General features: G+C 40.8%; 2 protein-coding genes and 1 long non-coding RNA gene across 4 annotated transcripts; 2 read left to right on the top strand and 1 right to left on the bottom strand.

Moving 5' to 3' along the window:
• The first annotated feature begins 472 nt into the window (after positions 1 to 472).
• On the top strand, positions 473 to 5,809 carry otud6b (OTU deubiquitinase 6B). Its single transcript, XM_086281144.1, has 8 exons — positions 473 to 750; positions 1,877 to 2,025; positions 3,386 to 3,487; positions 3,728 to 3,928; positions 4,419 to 4,539; positions 4,631 to 4,692; positions 4,803 to 4,909; positions 5,172 to 5,809. Exons 1-8 carry the CDS (start codon positions 681 to 683, stop codon positions 5,254 to 5,256), a joined length of 897 nt encoding a protein of 298 aa, XP_086137270.1. The 5' UTR covers positions 473 to 680; the 3' UTR covers positions 5,257 to 5,809.
• Positions 5,810 to 6,079: 270 nt separating this feature from the next.
• LOC147304060 (uncharacterized) lies at positions 6,080 to 12,391 on the top strand. The gene is made up of 3 exons (XR_015127000.1): positions 6,080 to 6,279; positions 6,634 to 6,696; positions 12,135 to 12,391. It is a non-coding gene; the product is annotated as an uncharacterized LOC147304060 (long non-coding RNA).
• Positions 12,392 to 19,979: 7,588 nt separating this feature from the next.
• On the bottom strand, positions 19,980 to 22,180 carry LOC147304059 (uncharacterized). Of its 2 annotated transcripts, XM_086281023.1 has the most exons (4): positions 21,587 to 22,180; positions 21,048 to 21,330; positions 20,492 to 20,866; positions 19,981 to 20,380 (listed from the first exon to the last, which is right to left on the bottom strand). In XM_086281023.1, exons 1-4 carry the CDS (start codon positions 21,790 to 21,792, stop codon positions 20,222 to 20,224), a joined length of 1,023 nt encoding a protein of 340 aa, XP_086137149.1. In that variant the 5' UTR covers positions 21,793 to 22,180; the 3' UTR covers positions 19,981 to 20,221. The 2 variants fall into 2 exon arrangements, with proteins under 2 accessions (XP_086137148.1, XP_086137149.1); XM_086281022.1 differs by having other exon boundaries at positions 19,980 to 20,866.
• Between the last annotated feature and the right edge of the window lie 1,814 nt (positions 22,181 to 23,994).

The raw sequence follows: 23,994 nt of genomic DNA, 5'->3' as shown, positions 1-23,994 counted from the left end.
TCATCTGCTCCCTTTAGTAGATCATCTGCCTCCATTTCACCCTACTTCTAGCATCCTCCTCTGTCACAAAGGCCCTCTGTATTCACTCCTTCACTGCATCCACAAATGTCCTTTCAGGTCTTCCTCTTCTCCTCCCTCCCGGTAGGTCCACATACCTTGTTCAGTATAACCACAAACCCTCATATTCAAAATATTTGTTTTCTTTCTGTCTCAGAGGGTTATTGTTATTCCCCAGGTTGCAAACCAGTGGTAAAGATCTAAAAACAAGATACGAAGAAAGAGGAAACACTTTTTCCTGTCCACTCTTAGATGAAGATGAGATTAAATGAACACGACGTGTCTAGAAAATATATTTATTTAAAATATATTTAATAAAATGTATTAAAATAAAGAACGTAGTCCCGAGACAGCCTGGAAATGTAGTACACAACATACCGAGAGGTGGCGGTATAGAGACAATCTCGGAGTTTATCTTTGGCGAAGAAGAAGAAGCCCCACCCTCTCTTCCGGATAAGGCCATATCAGCACGTTTTATTTATCGTTCACTGTATTTGTGTGCTTTTATCTTGTGCTAATGATGAGCTACATTTTATAACAAGTCATTAATAACACATATGGTAGTCAGGTTCATGTACCTCGTAAGCACTGTTAGTGGTTGACCTTAACAGCAGCATCCAGTCATGGAGGAGGTGGAGACACCAGAGGAGCTCCTGGCAAAGCAGCACCGCAAGGAGAAGAAGGATCTGCAGGGTAGCTACTTTTAACAGTGCTCTTTTGTTTGGTGGGCTAACATCTCAGCCTTTGCTGGTAGCTGGTTAGCGTGCCCGTGTGTTGTTTATGTGTCGGAGTGTTTAGTCTTACTTTAGCCGCTATTAAGTGACCATCAAGTAAATAAATAATGGTCACCGCAGACGTTTCTGTGGTTACTATTGTGAGGCAACTGCCAGCCTTATCGCGTGGTTTGTTTTGCTTTTAGAGTAATAAACCTCTAATACACAGATCACTGTTGGGAGAAACGTTTAAGGATTTGATGACTTTAGCCCAGGGGGTGTCCAACATAAGGCACGAGGGCCGGATTCGGTCTGACAAACACACCAATCCGGCCCCACCGGCTTTGGAAAATGTGATTTGTATTTTAATAAGCTTTATAGTTTTTCCGAATGAAAAAGATCTTCACCATGGCATTTCATACTACATCCAAGTAATTAGGTAATAGATAAGTAATTAAACAACAGAAAAGAAATAAAAATAGAATTTTGTCAATTAACAAAGCTTTCTGTTTTAAAGGAAAAGTCTTGCAAGTTAGCCACCAGAAATGCTTCTGTAATTTTACACCTTTGTTTCCTACGGTTTAAACCCAAAGAGTCATTTTGAAAGATTTATTTCATTTGCTACTGCAGTATTTCTTTATCATGTAGAAAAACTGAGATATTTTTTGAAATTGCACTTCTTTGTCTTATTTTTAGATGTCTCAAGGATTCAATTTATGGTTTAACTGCTTTACACTGGCTGAAAGAAGGTGTTTCACTGGTCTGGCTCACTTACTATGAAAGTTGGTTGTATGTAGCTCATGATGTAAAATGAGTTGCTGCTTTAGCTGACCACTGATATCAAAACATTTCTTTCACATGCCACATGTTGCAAAATAATTAATAATGTCTGATAATGTAAAATCAGCTGTTTGTGCAGTTGGTGTAGACAGGTGCAGAAACATTTTAATCTTTTTTTTTAGGTGCATTAGTGCTATCTATGACAGTGTATCCTTCACTATGTTGGCAGTTTTGTGCATGTATAACTTTTCTAACCAGTATGCAGCATCATCTGTATTGTTGTGTTGTACTGTTTTGTTTGATGGTCTGCTTTGTGTCATTTTCAGCTAAAGTCCAGGGCATGAAAAATGCAGTCCCCAAAAATGACAAGAAGAGGAGGAAACAGCTGACAGAGGAGATCTCCAAACTTGAGGCTGACCTGAGTCAGAAACATGAGGAGGAATTCAGGCAGCTCAAAGCAACAGCTGACACAAAGGTGACTTATTATGTTTACATGGTCGACAAATCGGGTAGAGTTTGATTAGTAATTAATGTAGAAGCACTCTTTCATAATGGGGTAACAAGTGTAAGATGGAAAGGGAAAGAACACAGCTGTTAAAAGGTTTTTGTATGTGTTCAGTATACATTCAGTATGTAAATGATTCTAGTCTTTGTGCTGTATCAGCTGCAGTTTACAATAGGGCTGGGTATCGTCACTGATTTCTAGGTCAGTGACGATATTGATTCGATCCACGATTCGATTCAATTCGATTTAAATCTGGGAAGTTTTGCCTCAGACAGTTAGAAATATTATAATTCAGATCAGTACATTTACATATTTTTTACATATTTTTGTATCTATATAAAGGAAGCTGACACACGCAAGACTTTATCAAAGGTGTAAACATCACAGCAGATGCCTTTGTGTCAAAGTAGCTGAAGATAAAACACAGAAAAACATGAAGGTGGTTTTGCTGGCCTGGGATTTTATAAAAATATTCTGCAGTACATCAAAAACGAAAGAAAACCATTAATCAACATATGACAGCGGTTTTATTAGAGACACGGCTAAACGTTTTGCATTTTGCACAATTTAAAAAAGTTTACATTTGTTCAGAAGTCTGTTGAACAGCAGAAATGAGGCTTTCTTTTCGGAAGTAAGTAAAAGGAAAAAAAACAGCGGCCAACAGCGCTGTAAACAACGGTAGACTTGTGCGTAACAAGCAAGCGAATAATGCAGAAAACAGATTTTTAGATGGGAAACTGTTCTTGAAGTATACAGAGAGAGTGAGAGTTGTGCATGAAGTGTGATTTTTATCGTGGTGGAAGCAAAACAGCAAAAGTCAGAGGGAATTCATGACGATGTTTATGTGGAGCTTAGTTTGGATCTTCTTTTGCTGCTGGTTCGGTCAATATTGTTTGGAGAGAGATAAAACTAACAGCTTTAGAATCAGCCCAAAAAGGGCGTAAACACAAAGCGTGGACCCGCCGAAACATCGGAATCAGCGAGCTGTCGGCTTTCAGCCCCGACCATGTCCGTGCCGTCGGGTGAGAAAGGCGACATCTCACTGATTCTGATCTGCGGGTCCGCGCTTTGTTTTTACGTCTTTGTGCAGAATCCATGTTCCTGCTCTCATTTACTGTTTTAAATGTTTGGTGGTTGTTGAAATTTTGTGAGGTTTAACCTGAGATTCTGGCGTTTCTGGAAAAAAAAATTAATATAAAAAAATTGATTCAGGATTTTAATGAATCGATATCACGTTATCCAAGCCAGAATCGATTTTAATCGATAAATCGATTATCAAAACCCAACCCTAGTTTACGACATAACCATTTCTCTCTTTACTCAATATTAGAAGGTGGAAGAGGTCATAAATGGAGTGGAGACTGTAAAGGTGGAAGATGGAGAACAAGAGGAGGCGAAACAGCCGCGAGTAACCAAAGCCCAGAAGAGAAGGGTGAGGTGCAACTTTAAAGACTTGTGTGTTGTCGAACCTTTATGCATTTACATTTTAGGTTTTCCTGAAGAAGAACACTTAGAACTCATAGTCAATCGTCCTTGTTTACCACAGTTCACATTCATGATGTCTCTGCTTTAGAGAGGTCTCTGATGATCAGTTCTGCCTGCTAGATATAAGTTGGAGTCTAATAAATCACCCGTATTTACCTGCTTTTGACCTTTAAATGATTTCGTATAGGACAAAAGGGCTGCACAGGAGAAGGAGAGGGAGATCAGGATAGCAGAGGCTGAGGTGCAGAACCTGCAGGGTGTGAGACATCAGGAGGGTTTAAAGCTGGTCCAAAAACTCGCCCAGCAAAAGCTTCAGATCAAGGAGATCTCCTCTGATGGCCACTGCATGTACCGTGCTATTGAAGATCAGCTGACACGGCGATCAAAGGTACATGTTGTTATAGAGGCATCTTCCGCAGCATGTCTTTTGTCCTGTCGTCCTTCTCTCACCCAACTGGTCATGGCAGATGGTCGCCCTTCCTGAGCCCTGGCCCTCTAAAGCCTGGAGGTTTCTTCCTGTTAAAATGGAATTTTTCCTTCCCACTGTCGCCAAAGTGCTTGTTCATAGGGAGTCATATGATTGTTGGGTTCTTCTCTGTATGCGTTATTGTAGGGTCCACCTTACAATATCAATTGTCTTGAGGCGACTGTTGTTGTGATTTGGTGCTGTATAAACAAAATTGAATTGAAATAATAACTGTAGCTGTAGTTTATATACTGAGTCAGGAATTACATAAGAAATTGAGCATTGCTGACAATCTTTGACACCTTCCGTGTTTGGAGTCTGTACAGCTTGTCATACAGAAAATGACTCAATGAGAAACTGTCAAGTTTAGACACACAGAACACATTTTCTACTGCATTCTGTTCTGTTTTAGCTCCAATTACCCACAAGTGTGAAGGAACTGCGATCCCGCACTGCCGAGCACATGAGAGGCCATCCTGACGACTTCCTGCCTTTCCTCACCAACCCAAGCACAGGTGACATGTACACAACAGGTGAGACCATCTGTGTTTTTGGTAATGAAAGTAAAACTTTCACTGCTATATTTGTTAATATTCAATTGACATGTTTGTCTTTTGCTTCCAGATGAGTTTGAGAAATACTGCAGTGATGTGGAGCACACATCAGCTTGGGGTGGACAACTGGAAGTGAGTTCCTCCTTAACTGTCATATACTGTACTATACACAGTGAAGTGTTTTGTTGTACTTTTCAATTCATTTTAATAATGGATTTTTTTTAATTTTTCAAATTTTGCAGCTTCGAGCTTTGACGCAAGTTCTTCATTTGCCGATCGAGGTGATCCAGGCGGACTCTCCTACCATAAAAATTGGGGAGGAATATGACGGCGAACCCATCACACTTGTGTAAGAATGTTTCCAAATATGTTTTTTGCTCAGAGTACAACACTGTCAGTAAAAATGTGCAAATGAATGTAGTTGTAGTAAACATTTAAACATTTTAAATTTGCAATCACAAATTTACAAACACATTTTTCACTACTGCCAGTCTAAATCCAATCTGACTGTTTGGATTTTCGTGTAACTGCATGTCAAAGCTAGGAAACTGATATACTGCGTTATTTTTTCCTCCTATACAATAACCTTTTCTCTGTCTCTTTGCTTGTAGCTATATGCGGCATGCTTATGGTCTAGGAGAGCACTACAATTCTGTGGAACAGCTAAAGGACCCAGTCAATGCTGAGGACAGCTGAGAGAGAGTTAACATAAGGCTGTTGGCGTAATGCAGAGAGTGTTCAAACTTCTAACACAAAGCACCCTAAAATATGACATATTTGAAGGGAGACCCCTGGTCAAGCGAGACATTGCTGAGCTCAACAGAGAATGCTTCTGTTTTCACATCGGTTAAATGTCTGTGTTGAAGTCAGATACGGAGAGTGAAACCTAAATGAATACATAACTTCTAATGTATAAACGATAACATTGTGTTAATCATGATAATGATAATAAAAAAACACAATTGAACAGAATGTGTGAAAAGATTTTACATGGGTCACCCCTGGCTAATCCTAATGATTACAGGGTTACCTTTTAGCTCATTTTCAGAGGCATCGCTGAATCTTTTTTTTTTTTTAAAGAAAAAAAATACAGTTCCACTCATGCAGTTGAGGATTCAGGAGCTGCTTATCATGTGTGACTACCAACCAAATGTGGACAACGAGTGGTTGTTTTCAGTGTTGTTTGGCTGAAATGAGCTGTTAAACGTGTAAATGATACCAAGTTACATAAATGCATACAATACCATGAGTGTGTGTGTGTGTCACAGCTTTATTCTGAATGTTTCTAATGAGCATCCTTGTATTCCTCATAGGCACCACAATTTATATACCATGCATTAAAAATGAAAAACCCTCACTGTCATGGTAAAACTGGCCATTATAATCAATCCACCCATATTTAACAGTTTAATATCCAGCTGTGTCCACCAGAGGTCGCAGCTGCTCCGGATCAGATCTTTGACTTGTCAAAGAGCGTGCTGTTGCCACGGTAACTCCACAGAACGTTACGATAGGCGTAAAGAAATGGCTAAAAGGGAATCGGCGGCTAGAAAGTGGGTGATAAGGGTTTTATATGCCGGAGCAGCCTCTTTAAATTTAAGCTCGACGCACATAAAGGAAGTTCCCAAGTGCGTTTCCAGACTCACAAACCTGTCAGTCCTCCTGTTAAACAACAACTCCATCACAGGCCTTCCCACTGAGCTGCTCTCCTTACATCAAGTGAGTCTTCTCGCTTCGTTTGTTTGCTCGCAGCTTATCTATTTGCTGGAAAATTGCCAAGGTGCCACTTGAAATGTTTTACACATCACGCAGATTTGTGATTAAATACTTTTCCTCCTGCAACGCCCGAAAGCTGGCTGAGCTGAATTTAGGAAATAATGCCTTGAAGGAGTTTCCCGCTGTTCTGGGCCATCTGGAGTCCTTGAAAAAGCGGTACCTGTTCAGAAACCAAATTACTGTAGTGCCACCTGATGTGATAGGTAGGCTCTTACTGGTTTTGTATGATTAATACAAAGCTCCAGTCATCTGTGTGTGTGTGTGTGTGTGTGTCTGTGCAATATTCATGTTTTACAGGTGGCTTCAAGAACCTTGTCCTCAATCTGAACCACAACCAGATTCACAGACAGGGATTAAAAGGTGCGTTATGACTCCCTATATCTGCAATTATAGGTTCTGAAGTCAACAAATCATTTAATGACAGTTTAATTCTGATACACGTGTGCACACATTGTGAAAATGCTGCATGTAAACCCCCCCTCCTCTCAAATTCAAGTCTGACTATGCTTGAACACCTCAGCGTGCTGGACAATAAGCTGGAGGAAGTTCCTGCAAAGCTTGGTCATCTCACTCGCTTGTCTGAGATAAACCTAAACTTCAACAAGCTGTCCTGGCTTCCTCGGCAGCTGTACCAGTGCAAAGAGCTGACAAAGCTGTTTTTGCAGCCAGAAACTACTTGACCAGCCTACCAGAGGAGGGTTCTCATAAAATCCCACACCAGTTACCTGTTGAGTTTTCCATGTTTTTTCTTTTCTTTTCTTTTCTTTTCTTTTCTTTTCTTTTCTTTTCTTGTTTTAGTCAGCCAATCAAGAGTTTTAGGAAAATCAGTAATTTGATTGGCCACTCACACGATCTAAATTTCCCTGAAGTTAATTTTTGACTGAAAATAGTGTTCCTATACTGATAAGGTAGCTTTTAAGATATTTGTGTCAAGCTGTATCTCTGCTTCTACTTTTGTACTGTGAAATAACTTGGCCGTAACGGAACTGCACTGTGAAGGGAACAGGTTTGTGCAGTGTGAGCTCATGACTTCGGTGCAGTATGCTGAAGTACTTATATTAAAGGTAAATGTCAGTCTTTTAAAAAAAATAGATATTTTGCTCCTTTAATGCTGGCTTTGTTTCCATATCACTGTTTCCTTTTGTACCAGTAGGAAGTGGTTGTTAGGTTTGTATTGCGGGAGGACAGAAACAGGTTCTCTCTAATCCATGTGATGCTTCCCCACTATCCAAATCTAAAGACGTCTGCTGGATACCGCCAGTTCTTGTGCGGTCTGCTGCAGCCCCTTCCTCACCACCTGGTTGCATTGTGTGCATTATGTAAATCTAAAGAAGGTGAATCCATTGTTTTTTTCCCTATTCTAGTTGCATAATTTCAACAACATAATTCTGTGACACCTGCTAAAGCAGATATACATTAGTATGCAATACGGCTGAAAAATGCTACATACATAATGACTGAAGTAGGTAAATGAGCTCTGTTGCCTTTGTCTTACAGGACATGAAAATGAGGAGTATGCTCACTATTCTAGTGCGTGCCCTTCTCTGTTCATACAGGTGCTTTAACACAGAAGGACAGGCCTACTTTGGTGTTGCTACAAGATAAATACAAGTTTATTTAAAGATACAGTCTTCTTTTTCATCTCATACATTTTGTTTCATCTCTTAAACTGAAGGCACAAAATGTTTCAATGAATATCAAAGTGATGTGTGTAGGTCTGGAAGCATACATGGATTCATTCCTCAGTGATTTTGTCCTTTAAATTTATTTGACATTTCACTCTGTAGCCACTAGATGGCAGCAAATGAACATTGATGGGACCCTCGTTTCAATGGGGCTCTAAAATGCAGGCTTTATGCCAGCTACAACGATGTAAAATCCTTGAAAACAGATAAAACAACACAATTTAAAAAAAAAAAAACTTTATTTACAAATACTTGAACATAAAACCTTTGTGAGAGAATACCTGTCACACCTGTTTTTCTCAGTAAAGAGATAATTCTGTGGAGTCCTTCACTGGGTTTAACCCGCGCAAAATCTATATGAAGACCCGTTTACATTTAGCAATGGAATATTTTATTTTTCTGTCTGTATCCACCTTGGCACATCCTTTTCCCATCAGCGCTGATCAAACTGCACAGCTATAGCTGCCCCATCTCTATCGGCTTCTACAGAAAGTGGCATCTGTTCCAACCTGCCAGACAAGAGAAAGATAGAGAGAGGGAGGGAGGGCTAGAGAGAACTTCATTTCTAGCAAATTAATTTCCCATCCACGCCTCTAGAGCTTACTAGCTCGTTCGCTAGCTGCTGCGGCCGCTGCTGCGTGTGTCTGCTGAGTCGGAGCCTCATGCATAATGCATCAGGTTTAATTGCAAACCCAGAAACTAATGACTTTGGACTGGTTAACAGCAGGGGAGCCATACATCTCGAGCAAACTGAATGAAAAATCAGCTCAGAGGAGAGAAAAAAAGGAGCCTAGCCCCTAATTGATGAATAATTGAAGCGGCGAGCTACAGGGCATAATTGTGACATTTTGTTTCAATCAATTTCCAAGTGGTGTGGGCGAAAGTGCACTTAAAGGAAAAAAGCAATGACAATGAATGAGAATGAAAGGGAGAGATGGAGAGCGCGGACGGTGATGGAAATGGACGTTGTGTCTTCACTCATTGTTACGAAATTTGCTGGAGCAAAAAGGCAGGACTGGACCAAACGCTTTTATCTCTCTCCCTCTCTCTCTTTATAGGTTTATCTGTCAGACCCCTGCTTTGCTGTAGTTGGGTTGCTTTTAAAAAAATCTCAGCTAATGGATCCGTATTCTTGAGTCATTTTCACGTACCACATCCGTTTTAAAAAGAAAGAAATAAATGTGAAGTTGCTCGAGTGGACATGCTTTTATTTCCTTTTTCAGTCAACCTAATTAGTTTATTGGGAGAGTACGAGGGCCAGGTCACAGAACTGAACACCACGCAAGTCAGTCTTGAACTATCGTGTAAGGCCACAACGCCTCGTGATTTTATTACTACTACTGTGGGTGCTGTGATCTCAGCTACACTTACATGCAAAATGATCACTCAGAGAGAAAGTTAGGTGCAGCACAAGGTCTTTTACCTTTTCTCTCCCACAGCGCACTGCTGCTCTCTGTCGCTCTCTGAAGCCTTACTGGCCGCTCGACCAGTGGGCGCAATAGTCTCCTCTTCCAGGAGACACTGCTACTACACTATGGAGCTAGTATTAGGTTAGGGCTACGAAACTAAAACTATTGACCAGCTTTATATCATTATTTACATCTTCACAATGGACAAAAATCTATGTATATATTTGAGTACTTTATAAGGCCACAACTGATAAATAGGTCATTGCAGCTGGCATCATACTAATGGGTGAAAGGGCAACAGTGTGTGCCTTCTTGCAGGCAGCAGATGTTGGGTCCTGCAGCAGTGCAGCAGCAGCCGCACTCGCTCAGTGGCCTCAGGACTTGTCTGTTAGTGGGTCTGGTGTCTGGTCTCTGGTGTCAAGCTTTATGCGTGTCTTTGCACGTACAAACACACACATACACACACACACACACACACACACACACATCCCTTTAACGCACTACAGAGGAGCAGACACGCTCACTTCACTCGCTCTGCACCGATGGCACATCATCACAATATTTTTTCCCCACATAGCGTTGTTTTCATCATGTTGTTTCACAAAACGCATAGTCACACACACACACCCACCCGTGTGCACATGCATTCCTTTTCCATATCACTGAGCTCTTCCTTATGATTGCCACATACAGAGTGTGCTGCATGTTTCTTAACATCACGCGCAGCATGATTGACGTGTATGGAAATGAGGAGGTTACATCCTCAAAGGAGATACCATACGGATGGGAGCAGCACACTGATGAGAGGCATCTACAAAAGGCGCTTGTAAATTCCTGACATGCCTAACATATGTTAATGAGCCATTCTCTCGCTCTGATATAATTACTGCGAGGGGATATTGCCTTTGGTGAAAATATCCGTCTCGCATGGCATGGCTACCTCATGGGGGTGAAAAAAAAAGTAAAGAATGATAAAGTAGCGGGGGCATAAATTCTCATTTACCATGCTTGGAGGTAAAGAGAGTGATGTTGGCAAATTCACTCAGGATGATATATTGGGGACAAGGCACCTTAGGTTCATTACATACTTCCTTTGTTAAAGCGCCTTCTGTAGTCTTGCATCGTTTGTTTGGAGGTATTTAGTCTGTCTTGTCATTTGGAGCATTTACTTTGGATGTTTGAGCTTACATTGTATCTTGGGGCCAGAAAGACAAGTGATATGTAAACTGAAATATAAGATTAGATACTAATTGTTTATTTGGTGTTAAAGCTCAATACATCACTACTATTATCCCTTCTGTATATGAATCCCCACCTTTTAGTATCTTAAATATATTATGCTTAAACTGGACATATTATGCTTTCGCTTAGTTTCTGTCATATTGTTACAATGGTGGATGCTCATATTAAACATAGCCAATAATAAGTGTTTGTACCAGTAATCAGACTCCTTTAAATGCTCAGTTTCAGATTTGTTTTTTCTTCTCTCGGCTCTCTCTGGCTTCAGAGTTTATATCCTTAATCTTATCTTCTCAGGGATAGAAGCCCCTCCCACCTGCCGTTGAAGCCTTCTGTTTGCTAGGGGCAGCCAATCAGAATAAAGTTGGTTTTAAATGGTGCTAAAGTGTGATGCTTTTTTAATTGAGGGGATGCATCTAGGTCCAATGGAATTTAAACAAGACTTTTAACTGTGAGTCATGCAAAGCTACTTTGACAGTGTCCAACATTCAAAATGTGGAACTGGAAATGACCATAATAGCTCCCTTTAAAGCAAAGGATTTCCAGCTCACTCCAGAAACAAACACCACGATGTGATATGCCCCGTCATTCGGTCATTTTCAGAGATCCAGCAAAGCCAAGATTGTGGTCTTTGCCAGAATTATTTGACAATAGCTCACGTGGATTCCTCATCTTCTCTCCTTGGGGCAGCAGCACAGGGTCTATTGAAATGTGTAGCACTGATTGCTGAAGTAGGGGTCTTGTGAATGGAGAGAGGGGAACAACAGGCATTCGATAGCGAGCGGTGGACCGGTGTCATAGCCAGGGGTGTGCACCACTCCAATCACTAGATTCTATTGTTGTGCATTGCTGCCCATGACAGATCTTGGTATCGAGCCACTGGCAGAGTACCAGAGCATTGTCTGGTTGACAGCTGCCCCAACAATCCTGTTGTGTTACTAATGAGTACGGGCACTAGGGGGCAGTGTGATTCTCTGCTGGCTCTCGACCAGATGGGAGAGAGATGCACTGATGCACACAGCACACTGAGATATGCCTGACGAGTCTAAGAGATAGAGCAGTTAATAAAAGCAAGAACAATGAGCTGTTATTGGAATTCAAAGCTTTATTGGAATCTACGCATCAAATCAAAACATTCAAAGACATGTTTGACTTTTAAATCTTATCAGTGCGACCAAAGATTCCTTGGTGAAAAGGGAGAAAGTTTCATTGCATTCATTGTTGCATAGCAATAGGAAAAAAATGGCAAAGACACCAGATGTACAAGACAATAACTGTATAATCTCTTTATCCAAATCGACACAATGCAACAAAAGAAGTTCCCTTATACAGGCGAGAAAGTAAAAAGTAATAATGTAGACGAGCTAGACTTGAAGTGCACCCGACTGTCAAGAAATGCTGCAAAACAAAGCCATCCAGGCTTCTTACTACTCTTTTGTTTTTTCTCTTCTTTCTCTCACCATAGAATATTGTAAATGAACAGAAGCAAGTAAACTGTCTGTCCTTGGAGGTTACAAGGAAGTGATACCATTACTGAACCGTTCCTCATTAGAGGGGGTGTAAGACAAGAACCCAGCCGTCAGGCCAGCTCCCTGTCTCTGGCAGTTCTGGGTCACCACCAGCCACACTGCAAAAACCCCCAAAAACAACCACCATTACCAGACTGCATTTGCTGCAGAAATCAGACAGAAATGCTGCAGCAACATCAAAAGAAAAAATAAATCTTTAATCTTGAGTGTCTTTGAATCTCTTCAAAAGTTTCCTCGGGTTTGGTAACAGGGAGCGTGGAGAGGGACAAAGATTGTGTGTTTCTGTTTGTTCGGGATGGTGATTGTTTTTATGTTTGGGGAGCAAACAACATGGGAAAATGAGGCTGAAAGAGATGTTGATGCTGCATTGTATCTTTTGATCTTACTTACTCAATAGCTATCAGAAGTAGCATCTATGTGATGTGTTTTTATGTTTATTTTGATGCAATTTTCCAAGATTTAATCACCTTATACTTTCTAATGTATTGTCACTATCGGATTTCATTATTCAAAACAAATGAATTCAGCCTGTCAGATCCACCTTGACGAGCATGCTGAGTCGACCCGAGGACATCTATCAGTTCCAGAGCCGCTCCACTTTGTCACCAGTGTGACTGACAGCGCGCAATCTGAAAACCCGGCTTTGAGGTCATGTGATGGCCACTGAAGCATACCCACAAGAGCGGAGCGGCAAGCGGGTGGGACACCAGGTAGAAGCATCTGCTCTGGGTTTTTCTAGAACACACACTGCCTGTGGCGCTGCAGGCTTGGCTGGCCAAACATCTGTCTGCAGTGTGCAGGCCGGCTGGATGAGCAGACCCACAACCCAGCCAGCCAAATGAACGTCCTGCACACATGAACGTCCTTCAGGAATATGTGGGTTAATGTCTTCGTTATCTCAGCCGTACGTTACTCGTTCCTGTCGGGGTATCACTTTTTCCAAAGCTGCTGTTGGTGTTTGTTTTTCGTTCTGCAGCGATCCCTCAAGATAAAGACCACATCCTCTGAAGTTGCTTGTTTGTTAACGCTTCATTTCTTGTGAAGCAAATTTATTCTCCCAACATCACATGGCTCAGAGTACCGTTGCCGCCAGTGAACTCTATCCGTGCCTATTTAAACCAAATATTTGCCTTTGTTTTAACAGTAAGATGCCATGTATATTCTTAACATTGAAGAATTTTACATAGTCATGAAAATGGTTGCTCAGTTTGTATTTTCTATCCCTCTGAACAATATGTTTTGTATTTCCAGCAAACCTGATGTTGTAAATACGGGTATTACATGAATGAATTTTCTCAGCACAGCGAATAGATGCTGACTCTCTGCGCGAAAAAATTCTGGGGATTGTACTGTGTTGTGCAAAAGCTTTAGGCATCAAAGTAAAGTCCGCATTTTTTCAAAAGACATAGCCCTACCGTTAATAGTTATTCATATATTCATACAAATTGCAGTAAATTCTCAAACTAACTTTAAATAACTCGTGTTTTTAAGATAAGCAGGTTCTATACTATCCTAAACTGAGTCAGTGTTTTTGAGGTCTGGGCTAAATGATTCCTTGAATTTAAACTCTTTGTAATTATGTCTATGCCTGCTTTTAAAATATCCATACAGCACTGAAGATGGCTAAAATTCTGCACGACATCATATTGAACAAGCCTACAGTCCTTCAAGCACATTAGGCACGATGCTGCTTTTGAGCTAAATGCTAGCATCAGAACGCTAATGCTACAGTCACAAAAGGGAAAACAGTTGGGAGACTCAACAAGACCTAAATGACTGTAACTGTGTGCAATGACCTTGAGATCTCATAGCCTTTGAAATGGTCCATTCAGCAATGAGGAACAGGTCTGCAGCCACTCGCAGGAACTTGCCATCTTCAAAGCAACTTTGGTGAGTCGAGATGGTGATAAAACTGCAACAAGGTGGAGTTAGTTTGCTTTCAGTTTGCAGTTGAATGGGGTTAAGATAGCAGTTACTTTTCATCTGTTTTGTTGCCATCTGCGTAGACATAAATTCACATCAGCTACTTACATCCAGAATTCAACCAACCAGTCATTTGCTAATCTCTCTGAGAGTTACTGCAGGCAAGTCTGTTTGCCTTGCAGTCCAAAGAGGTTGCACAGAGCTTTGAGCGTGCAACACTCTCAACCGTCTGCACAAACAACTGGTCATTGCAACTACTCTCCTAGCAAAGCAATTCAACAATTTAACCATGGAATTTCCTAGTCACAGGGAGCCGTCCTATTTTTAGTCCCGTGTGACTTAGTACATGCTCATGATGACAATTAGCATCCTTACATTTGCTTTTTTGTTACTCATTCCATAAACCACAGCTAAAAGGGATGCGATTTCTGATGATTTTATTAAGAATCATAACAAATTACGATTTTGACCTGATGATGCCTCTAAATGGTGAGATAACTGATCATCTGAGTCAGTATAGGATTCCTCTTCCAAGGATCAAAGCTGTAAGAAAAATCATGAAGTCAATCCAGTAGTTATTGATGTACTTTAATATAGACAAAAGTGGACTGAATAGCCTCCAACTGACTGACAAACATCAGCCACCTGTTTTAAATATCAAAATCTTTTTTTTAAATGGTTCGAACTCCACGTTTGTCTTTTATATACAATCTCAATGGGCTTGAAATTCATAGGTTACTGAAGTGTAGAGTTTAGTACTTCTGTGCTCAGAATAGGACCTGCTGTGAAACAAGAGGCAGGCATCGTAACCTTGCCAGGATAATTGAAGAAACTTTGCAGTCACTATCATGTCAATCAAGCATTCATGTGCTGTCTCCCTGTGAAGCGGGCTAAACATTTCCAAGATAATTAGGAGGGAGTACAATTTGACAAAAAAGCAACCATTAAATGTGGTTTTAATGAATCCAAAACATTCTTTACAGGACACTGCTTTTGTGTAATTAGCACGCATGTTGAATTCCTGGAAAAAAAGGTGGTAATGCCCACAAGAGAAGCTCCGGTTACTTTTAAATTTGCAGCATTTGCAGGGGGAATTGTAGTCTATTTAATAATAATAACAAAAATGATAATAATTTAAAAAGTACATTTTTCTGTTGCTGTATTATTTCACTTTCAAACAACAAACGCCATGTGCCGTCACGGCACAACACTTCACACAGCTCAGACCAACAGAAAAGAGCAGCATGATGCACCTCGCCCCCTTGTCCCCTTCTAATCCAGCCTTGCCGACAACAGATGGCCGTCTCTCCCACAATGCCATGCGGTCGCAGATGTCAACAGAAGAGGTGACAAACACTCTGCAGGTGTCTGTCCCTCTGTGTCCGCGGTGCGCGCGCGCGTTTGTTTGTGTGCGTACATCAGGGGACAAAGAGCATCTTTCTTGCTGGGAGAGGAGTGTGTAATTGATAGCAGAGGACAACCTGCAGGAAGGAAGTGCCATCATATGCTAAATGGATGGGTAGGCACAGTCTGGCACGAACTGTTGGGACAGATGTGATAGAAGTAGACATTTGTCATTATGGAATCTTATAGGAGTGTGTGCAGCGTCTTCTAAAATCACTGAGATCTGTGTGGTCGCTGATATTTAACAGCTCACAGAGAGAGACGTATTCTTTATAAATCCTACATTATACATCAAATTGCAAACATATCCAATATTTCATGCTTTAGTGTTGGAGCACTTTTAACTGCACTGTGCAATCTGTTCCCTTTCCGTGTGCGCTGGCCAGACCAGGTGTGGTGGTTGGCAGGGGCTAGCAGAGCCAGGTGAGCAAGCTGCTGGCCAGGTGCCCTCCAGAAGCTCACTAGACTGACCAGATACCAGATGGCTTTGGAGCACCAGCAAGCTGGCAAGTACAACGATACGCACACACACGAGAGCATGCGTAGGCGCTCATGCAAGCGGACCTTCTCGCACATATTTTACATACGCACGCACACAGGCGCTCTGATGTGTGCTATAAAAAGTCGAGCATTAGGAAACACTGCAGCCCTCCAGCGAGTTTGGATGTGAAATGCTTAATGTGCTTTTACTGTAGTTCTCTCCCAGCGGCCAAGGTGGAACTCATGCACAACAAGGCGATATACAAGTCTCTGCACCTCGGAGCTCACATAAATGTCAATCACAAAGTCTAAAGCTGGACTGCATTAGGAAGAATTTTGTGGTGTATAAAGACTTTTTGGCGTGCGACTTGAGCAACTAATGGAAACTTTTGCTGCACTTTAAAGGGGTATCATATTTTCTAAATACGGGTCTGCTAAGCATTCACATGTTTGTATATAGTACGCTACACTATGTGAATAATGATCGAACATGGGTTGAGGTTTGCTTTTTTCCTTTGATCTGCTGTACCCACAAAATTCTTTGCAAAAACGAGTCTTTCCAAGCTTCTTGAGGATTATATTTCCACATTGTACTTTCACTTACATCCTTCTACAGAGCCACTTGATCACTTTAGCTACCACGAGACCTGCCCTTTGATCAAGCGATGGTTCCTAAAGAATTAGAGACACTATGCAGGCATTTGTTGCTTAATTTAAAAGTTAACAATTTCATATTGATTTTTTCCCTTCTGCTTTATTATTTAACCTGATTGACACTGCTTATATTTGTATACTTCATCATATATAACTTTGCTTTGGGTTAAGGGGTTGTTTGACTTCCAGATCCAGCCTTATTTTAATTCCTAATTTCTCCTCTCAAACTGTATTGTTTTAACATTTTATAGATGAATAGAATATTTAGAATGTAACAAGGTTTCTCGTCTTATTTTTCCTTTTTTTTAAACTTTTGATGTTAATACCCAGTGATTTCCTGTTATCTGCCTGCTGAGGTGCAATTCAGAATCTACAGTTAACAAAGGGCTCTTACAAAGGTAATTTTACAACAATTTAAATAGTCAGTCAGGGTTAAAGTGACATGTTATTGCAGTAAAGGTCAAGTTAAAACAGATTTCACACCAGGTTGAGTCAGATCATTTCCAGTGTAGAGTTTTAAAACTTTAATATATTCCATTTACTCTTTCACCTTGCCAGTAGGTCCTCCGTATCTGACAAGACCTGCCAGCTTTTGAAGCTAATAACACAGCAATGCTTCTATAGGTTAATACAGCCTCAAGAACCTGTTTAAACGACAGATTTCATCCTCATAACAGCTTCTACTTGCATGTGTTAACACAGCAGCGCCTGAGACCTGAATACGGCTGGTTTTAAAACATGCATGCATTTTAATGCTCAGCCTCTGAATAGAAACAATGACAGTAGTTTCTTCTGCATAGCTGACGGTTCATAAGCTGCACTTTTGGGCCTGTGCTGGAGAAGACGAATCGGCCATCTGTAAATATTTATTCAGCATCTCTATAATTAAACAGAGCCAATGCATCATGTCAGGCATACATGTCTGATGATACCGGCTCACACACAGTGCTGAATAATACAGTGGGGAACAGCTTGGTCAAACATTTGTTGTAGATCCAAGAGAGAGACAGCGAGACTGAGACGGACGGAGTGATGAAGTGACGAAGAATAGATGCGTCCAGCCTATTAGACTAGTAAATAGTTGATTGATGAATTCAAGATGACATTTGTGGTGTGATAGTGAAAAGGAAATAAACAGATGAAGTCATAGATACAAGACGTTACAGTGGAGAATAGCTGGGTGGTAGCAAGAAAATATGATGTCAGAGGAGGAAGACAGACAGGCAGAGTGGGGAGGTCAAGGAAATAAGCTCACAGTGGTCTGTCAGTAGCTGTTCAAACTATTTGAACCAAAATTTTGGATTCATCACTCCATTAGATCTGTTGCCACTGATTTTAAGCCCAGGACTTGTGTAATTTGGCCTGCTTCAGCCTTTTCTCCCACTTTCCATTCATCAGAAATAGTCTCTTGACAGCCACCCATCCACTGAGACCATTTCTGATGAAGCTTCTGTGAACAGTAGATCAACTGAAGGGTCAGATGCATCTCTCAGATCGTGTGTCAGGTTGTTACTGGATTTTTTCCCTCTTATTTCTTCAAGAGAAGACTTTCAGATACTGTTCACATGCTGGAGATACCTTTTTAGGGCTGCCACATTTTCTTTTCCACTTGTCCAGTTTCCTCACATTTTTTATGGAAACATTGCACACATATACCATGTTTTTGGCTACTACCTCTTTGGGAATCACATTGTTGGTGCAAAAACACTATTTTACATCTGCCAAAGTGTGTTATCTTTGGCATTTTTCACAGATTGGGCTAAAAAAATTGGGATATGTGTGTGTTTTTGTGAAGCCTGCTTGCAACAAAGTGCCTAAAGGTCCAGTATCTGGACCTTATTAAAGTATCTGTTATGTGTAGCACAGCAATGGTTCATCCTTTGACTTAGATGCTTTTTTTTTTTATGCTGGAATGATTTACAGGTGAGTGTTAAGTGGTCTAACAAACAAAAAGACATTCTGCTAAAATGGTCAAGTGAAAGGACTTATATCACCTTTAATGTTTTTAAAGATATTTTTATTTCTTTTTGGTGACTTTTGGTAAAAAGCCCAAATCTTAGCAACAGGCAATGATGATTTTAGACATTAGCAGATCCTTAAATTTAATATTCTCACAGAGACATTTGTATAAAAGCTGTGTCCTCCTCCAAAATGCAAACAGTGCTCAGAACCCAGTGACAGTAAAAGAGGAACTTGTCCTTGGTCACACGAGCAGGAGACAGTCACCTTCAGCTGTGCTTTCAGTAGTGGAAGTACTGGAGGTTGAGGTGAGGGTGCTGCTGGATAGAGCATGCAGGAGGTAGCACACATGCTCCACCACTTAAGCGCTTTTAATTCACCAGACAGCTCTCAGGTATCCTTACATGGGCACAATCAGACATCGCGTCGACTATACCATCACTAAACTACTTAGTGTCTGATTAAATCACACAGACATTTGCATTCTCACACACACCTCTACTGGATGATGTCCAAAGTTTAGGGCTGTAAGGCACGTGTGAAAACAGCTTCAAGTAGCTCATTAAATCCCCTTAACTCGATTTCTCACTGAGCTAAGTATAAAAAAAAAACAGTCTGCAGCTTAACAGACATGGACCTGTTAAGCTGCAAACGCCTTACATTGCTTACTCATTCAACAAAAAAAGAGTGACACAAGCCACAGGAGTCCTTTTGCTTGCTTTCTATCAAATACAAGGCCAGCTCTGGTTTGACTTCACATCTCCTGAGAAAAAAATATGAATAAAGACTCTTTGGTGTACGTAGGAGTGATGTTCCTGTTTTTTTTAAGTGATGTTCTTCATTACTGAGTGTTGCTTGTTGACTCTCAGTACAACTGGAAGTCAACTGATTACAAATTGATATATAAAATAAAGAAACAGTATTTCATATAACATTAAGAAATCATAGGAAGAATACAGTTTAGTATCATTTGCTTTATTCTGTACTACCAACTGCAGACCTATGGGGAATCTGGTGCAAACAGCACACACAGACTAGGGAGCACTGTAAAGCCAGATCTATGAAAATTAGTTTTATAAACAATTTAGTAACATTAATGTAAGATGTAGATTACAGTTTTTGCCCGTTGCCTGAACACATTTTGCAAAACTTTGCTCATTGTGCCAAAACCCTAAACACAAGTAAACATGACACAACACTGGGAAATATACCATTCACATCTGCACCAAATTGAAACTCTACTCTCAAAACCTAAACTCTGCTATCAAAACCTAACATTCCTTTGTCAAAATGTAACTCTGTTGACAAAATGACACATACTTGCATCATATGCAAACACTTACAGAGCAGGAGGAACACACTAGTCTTCTTTATATAAAACACTGCAGTCTTTGATTTCCATTGTTCATTCAGAAGGCATATTTTCAGGAGACACATTTGCAAACAACCAAAAAAGCAAATAGACCTACTCAATATTGTACATTGCAGTACCATGAATTCAGATAAAGCAAAAAAAACCAAAACAAAAAAACCCCCATAATACAGTAATAGAAAAAACACTATACTGTAAACAAAAAATCATGACAATTGTGCATACGTGGGCTCATGGATCCCGCCGTCTGTTGGGGTCTGGCCACAGGACCTCATCAACATCGCAAGCAATGTCCTCTCCCGCTGGGCACCGGGGAAAATATCCTCTTGCATGTCGAAACCATCCATGGATTGCTGTCACCTGAATGTCGCCGCAGGCCTGTTCCATTGCCTGCAGAAGAGGCATGCAGGCATGTAGTTGGCGGTCATATACACGCCATCTCCAAGCCGAAAAAAATTCCTCTATAGGGTTTAAAAATGATGAGTAAGGGGGCAAGCATACCACTTCAAGTTGACTTTGGTTGGAGAACCAGGCCTGGACCAGAGCAGCCCGATGGAAACTGACATTATCCCATATCACCACAAACCTGGGCTGATCTGGTCTGTTCTGTACAACTATATCATGGAGAGCATCTAGAAATGTGAGTATGTGTTGGCTATTGTATGGACCTAGTATTGCATGATGGTGCAGAAGCCCTCGAAGGCATATGGCGGCACATAATGTGATGTTTCCCCCGCGCTGCCCTGGGACGTGCACAATTGCCCTTTGGCCAATTACATTACGACCCCGTCGTCTTGTTTTGCTCAGGTCGAATCCAGCTTCATCAATGAAAATGTATTCATGAGGCTGTGCAGCTCCATCCATGGCCAAGATTCTCTGAAAAAAAGGGGAACATATCACTGTACTACAGTGCTACACATACAGCACCCTCACCCCATCACACAGGTACCTGTGTAGCTCTCAGAATAGATCCATGTGGTACTGATATGGTACATATTCAGCTGCTACTGGACTTCACCAATACTCTATTGTAAATGTAAGGGACAGTTACACGTACCCGTACATATTCAGCTCGAAGTCCTTTGACCCTGTCACTGTTCCTCTCGAATGGGACTCTGTAGAGCTGCTTCATGGTGATGCTGTGTTTACCCAAGATGCGTCTGATGGTGGTGATGCTCACATGGTCTATGTTGCTGAACACTCGCCTGTCTGCAAGTATTTTCCGTCGTAGCTGGTGGAGACGGATGGCATTGTCTGCCCTCACTAGGTCCACAACAGCAAGTTCCTGCCGTTGTGTGAACAGGCGTTGGCGTCCTCCCCCAGAAGGTCTTCGAGTCATTCTAGAGAAATACAACCACATATTGTCATCGGTTTGCTTATTTTTCTTACAGTACTTCACTGTATATACTGTATCATCCACTGTACAACACTGTACTTCAATATAAGTAATCATGGTATGTTTCACAGAAACTACCACTTTGGCTGCAAAAGGAGCATTAGCACCCTGCAATACCCTGTACACTTGATATGGTAACTGTAGAACAGTACTATGAAAACCATCTGAGTAGAGTAGAAGGCAGTGAGATGAAGACAGACCTGTTTTCTAGTCGGAATTTTCTTATTACAGATGCCACTGTGAAGCGGCTTAGATGTGGGTGGACTCTCTGCCCAGCTTCCCTCATAGTCAGGCCGTGGTTGATGACATGGTCCACCAAAGTTGCTCTTATATCATCAGAAATATGGGTCCGTGCATGGCCTCTTTGACCTCCTCCTCCTCTTCCTCTTGCTCTCCCTCCATCCATGCTTGCAAAGTTCTTGAATTGGCTAAACTGAGGGCTTTTTGTGGCTGGCTAATTGGTGTTCAGTTTTGCAAGTAAGTGCCTTCAGGTGTATATTTGAGTGGTTGCAATTACCCGATGTGTTTTGTATTTTGGATACATGTGTTTTCCAAATGGCACCCTGAAATTTCATTTTTGAACGAAGTGTCTTATGTATGAAATAGAGTGTAGTATGCAGGACCATGTGTGTTGCATAAAGGAGTAAGTGTGTTGCATAATTGCAACCAGAGTGCAAAGCAGCACTTTTGTTTAAGGTATGGGTACATGTGTTTGGGGTATGGTAACAAAAGCTTCAAGTTGTGTTACTTTAGTCTAAGCATGGGTTTATAGTGTTCAAGCAACGAGCAAAAACTGTAATAGAGGGGAAATCAAAAGTTGGGTTTTGCTGCACACGGGCTCAGCTTTTAGCTATAGTCTTTCTAGTAGATCCATAGCACATCAAAAGCATGATTTACTGGCATAATAAGATATAACCTCAGTACAGGTATATAAATGGTTTAATTCACAATTTGAAAGAAAAAAATTGGTGTTTTTTTTCCATAAAACTAAATATGCAAATAAGCATAGATTCAAATTGACCATGCCACAAATCTAAGACCCCATTAGAAGATGTTTAGTTTCTTTCAGCCGACTGTGTTTCTCCTCCATTTGTTGCCTGTGCAAGCCTCTAAGTACGTCCCTGCCTGTGTGCAGTTTGTTTATTAGTATGCCAGTTGTGCCTGGATTCAAATCCATATGGGAGCTGCCATTTCTGATCATAGACATTTCACGCAGATATAGAGCAACGTTTCAACCTCTCCGGGTCCCTTGACAACAAACCACGGACAATCTTCATCCATCTTCCTTCCGTCTCAAACCAATCAAATTTGTGTGCCATGGGAGAGCAAAGAAGTCCCATGTACATTTCAACAAAATATCTCAGCCAATCTGCATTGCAAAACTTGGAGGAATGTGACATTTAGAATGAAAAATTGATTTTGCAAACAAGCCGTTCAGGAATAAATTGCTTTTAATTAAGATGTTGGCTTGACATTCCTGCAGTGCCGCTATCACATTTTAATATTTTTATTAATACATGGCATTGGAAATAATTAATTTTGTATTGTCCACAGAGACAGCCTCATTAAGTATTTCACTATTAGTACTCTATTGGCTCTGTTATGGTTTTTCAACTTTTTGTCAACTTTGGAACAATTTTATGATATCCTAAAATCTTAAAAGAGCCTCTGTCAACTTTAAATTGTATTTAATCAACAACATCTTCCTTTTTTAGTTTTCTTTTGGTTCAGGTTTATAACATTCTCCGTTGAGTCACAGCAAAGTCGGCCTGACTGCATTTCAGATGCATTGTTTGATAGCCTGAAGCTTTGCCTTCTCAGTTGTTCTTGGAGAATTATGTGCAATATGTAGCAAACTGTAATGAACAGGTGATTTTTGTGCATTTGCTATAAATAGCTGGGACAAACACTTTTAATTGCGAGGCAGTTGCACAAGTTACCTCACAAGAAGCAACTTGCCTCCAAAAATTGTGGACTCATGTAAACCGACTACAGTCACTCTCCGAAAAAGTAGTCAAGGGTTGCAAATAACTGCTGCCTAATTTATAAACACAGACAAATTGCCAACATGTTACACTCAGAGTCAGTGCGATGATGACTCCAAGTCGTCTGTGATGTATTTGCAATAGGGGTCTCTATTGAACTGGTTGCCAGCTGTTTATATTCCTGCATAAAAGCAGGGTTGCTTAGCACCCATGTCATTCTGCTACCAGGGAAGGCAAGGCAAGGCAAGGCAAGGCAAGGCAAGTTTATTTGTATAGCACAATTCAACAACAAGGTGATTCAAAGTGCTTTACAGAGACATTAGAAACAAAAACAAATAAAAAGCATGATTTAAAATTGATTAAACAAACCTATATTTGAACTTTTTTAACAGTCTATTTAGACTGCTGCTTTGTTTCACTGTGGATCTGAATCAATGCACTCAGCAGACTTGCAGAGGAGGTACTTTGTTTTGTGATGCTTAAAAGTTTCCCAACTGACCTTAAAAAGCGTTTCAATACAGTAAACATTCATAGTTTTCAGACTGAATGTCTTTTGCAACCATTATTGTAGCAACCCGTGTTGCTACAATTCTCGGGCTTATAAACCTTGAGACCTTCACTCG

The sequence above is a fragment of the Aulonocara sp. 'chitande type north' Nkhata Bay genome, linkage group LG22 (assembly GCF_057382095.1).
Source record: "Aulonocara sp. 'chitande type north' Nkhata Bay isolate Kocher_YH1m ecotype deep benthic linkage group LG22, A_spYH_male_GT1.1, whole genome shotgun sequence".
NCBI classification, from domain to species: Eukaryota; Metazoa; Chordata; class Actinopteri; order Cichliformes; family Cichlidae; genus Aulonocara; species Aulonocara sp. 'chitande type north' Nkhata Bay.
Note: the sequence above shows the minus strand (reverse complement) of the source record. Positions and strands in the feature narration are given on the sequence as shown.

Excerpts from the sequence above, each read along its gene's own strand:
- otud6b (XM_086281144.1), top strand. The coding sequence starts at position 681 with ATGGAGGAGGTGGAGACACCAGAGGAGCTCCTGGCAAAGCAGCACCGC. Across the intron at positions 751-1,876 it reads GGAGAAGAAGGATCTGCAGG|CTAAAGTCCAGGGCATGAAA; the intron begins GTAGCTACTTTT and ends TGTCATTTTCAG. Across the intron at positions 4,910-5,171 it reads GGCGAACCCATCACACTTGT|CTATATGCGGCATGCTTATG; the intron begins GTAAGAATGTTT and ends CTTTGCTTGTAG.
- LOC147304059 (XM_086281022.1), bottom strand. The coding sequence starts at position 21,792 with ATGGATGGAGGGAGAGCAAGAGGAAGAGGAGGAGGAGGTCAAAGAGGC. Across the intron at positions 21,331-21,586 it reads AAATTCCGACTAGAAAACAG|AATGACTCGAAGACCTTCTG; the intron begins GTCTGTCTTCAT and ends GTATTTCTCTAG. Across the intron at positions 20,867-21,047 it reads TTCGAGCTGAATATGTACGG|AGAATCTTGGCCATGGATGG; the intron begins GTACGTGTAACT and ends CCTTTTTTTCAG.